Source organism: Oncorhynchus nerka, linkage group LG14, assembly GCF_034236695.1.
Source record: "Oncorhynchus nerka isolate Pitt River linkage group LG14, Oner_Uvic_2.0, whole genome shotgun sequence".
Lineage (NCBI taxonomy): Eukaryota > Metazoa > Chordata > Actinopteri > Salmoniformes > Salmonidae > Oncorhynchus > Oncorhynchus nerka.
Window position 1 is genome coordinate 29,390,200 of NC_088409.1, and position 3,102 is coordinate 29,393,301.

The following is a 3,102-nucleotide window of genomic DNA, read 5'->3' on the forward strand; positions in this document are numbered from 1 at the left end:
GGGTGCGTGCTCAGTCCCCTCCTGTACTCCCTGTTCACCCACGCCATCCAGGACCTCTACACCAGGTGATGTCAGAGGAAGGCCCTAAAAATTGTCAAAGACCCCAGCCACCCCAGTCATAGACTGTTCTCTCTACTACCACATGGCAAGCGGTACTGGAGTGCCAAGTCTAGGACAAAAAGGCTTCTCAAAAGTTTTTAACCCCAAGCCATAAGACTCTTGAACAGGTAATCAAATGGCTACCCGGACTCGCTACTTTTATAGCCTCGCTACTGTATATAGCCTGTCTTTTTACTGTTGTTTTATTTCTTTACCTACCTATTGTTCACCTAATACCTTTTTTGCACTATTGGTTAGAGCCTGTAAGTAAGCATTTCACTGTAAGGTCTACACCTGTTGTATTCGGCACACGTGACAAATAAACTTTGATTTGATTTCACACACTCAACACAAGTATTTGTGTTGCTAAAAGAGAGAGAGCGACACACACAGAGAGAGACACACCCAGTGACACACACAGAGAGAGAGAGAGAGAGACACACACACACACACAGAGAGAGACATAGAGCGAAAGAGACACAGAGAGAGAGTCGAGAGAGAGACACAGAGACACACAGAGAGAGAGAGACACACACAGAGACACACAGAGAGAGAGAGAGAGAGAGTGAGACACAGAGACACAGAGACATACAGAGAGAGAGACACAGAGAGACACTCAGAGACTGGGAGGAGACAGGGACAGACATAGTTGTGACTTTTCCTGTGTCCTTGAGTGACATATTGCATGTGTAATTGGAGTGTAATGAACTTAAAGGGAATATAATATAATTGACTATTAGCATTTAAATGAATGAGGGAACAATCTTGCATATGTTCATAACTGCAATAGCTTTATTTTTCTTAAAAAATTAATGAAATTATAAAAAGTTGACATTATTCAACATTTAACAAGGTAAAAACAAACACATAAATATTTGAGTGTGAATGTTTGGTTTATATTTCTCACCCTGCACTAAATAATAATAAATATGATGTTCTGGGCATATGCCCAGTTTAATTTCCATGTTTTACAGTGCAGTTCAGGGTATGACAGAATCACTCAAAACGTTTCAGAGGATCAAGGAGTGGTGTTGGTTTGGGCAATTTAGTTGGTGTTGGTGAAGGCCTGGTAGAGGGCTGTAAGCTGGGCCTTCAGGTCCTGGGCGTAGGGGTCCAGCTTGTCCTTCAGGTCCTCAGCATAGGGGGCTAGGCTCTGCTGCACCATCTGAGCTCTGGTGCTCAGCTGGCTCTGGAGGTTCTCGGCCAGGGGGGCCACACTCTTCTGGAAGTCCTGCAGGCGCAGGTCCACTTTCTGCTTCAGCTCATCTGTGTAGGGACCCAGCTGGGACTGCATCTCCTTCACACTCTGCTCCAGACTTCCCTTCAGCTCCTCACTCTTCTGAAGCAGGGTGGCCCTCAGGGCCTCAGAGTCCAGGGACTCTGCATAGGGGGCCAGATCCTGTTTCAGCTGCTCCACTCTCTGCTGGACTTGTGTCTTGATCTCCTCTGCGTAGGGCTCCAGTTTCCCCTTGACACTGCCCAGGTCCTGCTCCAGACGCTCTCTCAGCACTTCAGCTTCCTGGGTAATCTTGGTCATCAGGTCCTTGGCTGCAGGAGGAAGCTGCTCCTGCAGGGAGACAGCATATTGGCTGGCCACATCAGCGCTCTCTGTGATACGGTCACTGCAGGAGAGGAGAGGGGTCTGGTCAAGTCAGGATTCTGCAATGCAGTGCCTTAGACCGCTGCACCACTCGTGTGACTAGTACTCTGAGAGGGCTTCCACTACAGACATTACAAACATGTTATGACAACTAGATCACAGGTCAAATGACTTACTTGACATCCTGTCCCAGCTGAGACTTCCTGATCATCTGGACGGTGTCGTCGGCAGTTTTTGTTGCCTTGGCGACATAGTCCCAGAAGGCATCTGTCAGCTGCTCCAACTGTGGCTTGGGCTCATCAGCATAGAACAGGTTAGCATGGCAACCTGTTGGAGCGTGGAAGTAGAGTTAGTTCCTGTGAAACTGGTCGTTTAACCTAACCTACTTTATGACCTTACACTGTTCAAGGAGCTTGAATTCGACTAAGTTTAAAATAATAATCATTCTAATAATCTTGTTGCATTCAAAGGTTTCAAATTATTTTTTACAGAGTAGTTATGGTTGTGGTAACATTAGATGTTACTTACCAGAGAGTATAGCAATTGCAAGCACCACAGACACCTTCATATTTGCGTTTCTCACTGAAACAGAAATATCATTAATCAATTACACTTCAATTACATTTGAATCTTAGAACCCTAAAATCACATTTTCCCAACACCTTGTTTTGAATCTCAGCATTGGCCTCACCTGTTTTTTTCCTGGTGTATCTCTGTATATTCAGTCTGTCTGTGTGTCTATCAGGCCAGTGCCATGCTGTATATATAGTCGAAACCAGAGCTGTAGCTGAAAGCCCAAAGTCCAGGAGTCACTGCCATGTCACCTCTCTTCCTGCTTCTACTACAACTCCTTGCTGGCTGTCATCACATGACTGTTCGCTTACTATATCGACATGCACATACACACACACACATGCACACGCACACACAAATCACAGTGACAATACATTATTTTGTTATGTTCATATTAATTCTCTGAGCCTGACAGACTGAACATAGACAGACCAGACTTGATTAACCTGGCTTTGATTGAACTTCAATATGTTTATTTTGGGAATCTCCCCCACTACCACCATGGTCCGTTTTATTGGTTAGAAATAATTTTCCAAAATATGCCCCCCCACTTCTAAAACCAAAGATGCGCCCTTGCTTATGGTAATACTAATGGGTAAAGGTATTTCACTGCTGACGGCCGGCAACCTTAAACATGTCCACACCAAAGACACTTTCTAATCAGGTCAAGCAATGAGACCACAACCACATATAATACTAACTAGATTCTACGGATGTTGGCGTTAGTACATTTGACTTTTCAATTTAGTGCTTTTCGACAAGGATATGATTTCATTCTATGGGTGTATCACAGGGTTCAATTCTCGGGCCGACTAGTTTCTCTGTATATA

General features: G+C 44.6%; 1 protein-coding gene across 1 annotated transcript; it reads right to left on the minus strand.

The window, feature by feature from the left end:
- Window positions 1-869: 869 nt before the first annotated feature.
- On the minus strand, window positions 870-2,447 carry LOC115140857 (apolipoprotein A-IV-like). Its single transcript, XM_029679288.2, has 4 exons — window positions 2,391-2,447; window positions 2,228-2,281; window positions 1,876-2,026; window positions 870-1,721 (listed from the first exon to the last, which is right to left on the minus strand). Exons 2-4 carry the CDS (start codon window positions 2,265-2,267, stop codon window positions 1,145-1,147), a joined length of 768 nt encoding a protein of 255 aa, XP_029535148.1. The 5' UTR covers window positions 2,268-2,281; window positions 2,391-2,447; the 3' UTR covers window positions 870-1,144.
- Between the last annotated feature and the right edge of the window lie 655 nt (window positions 2,448-3,102).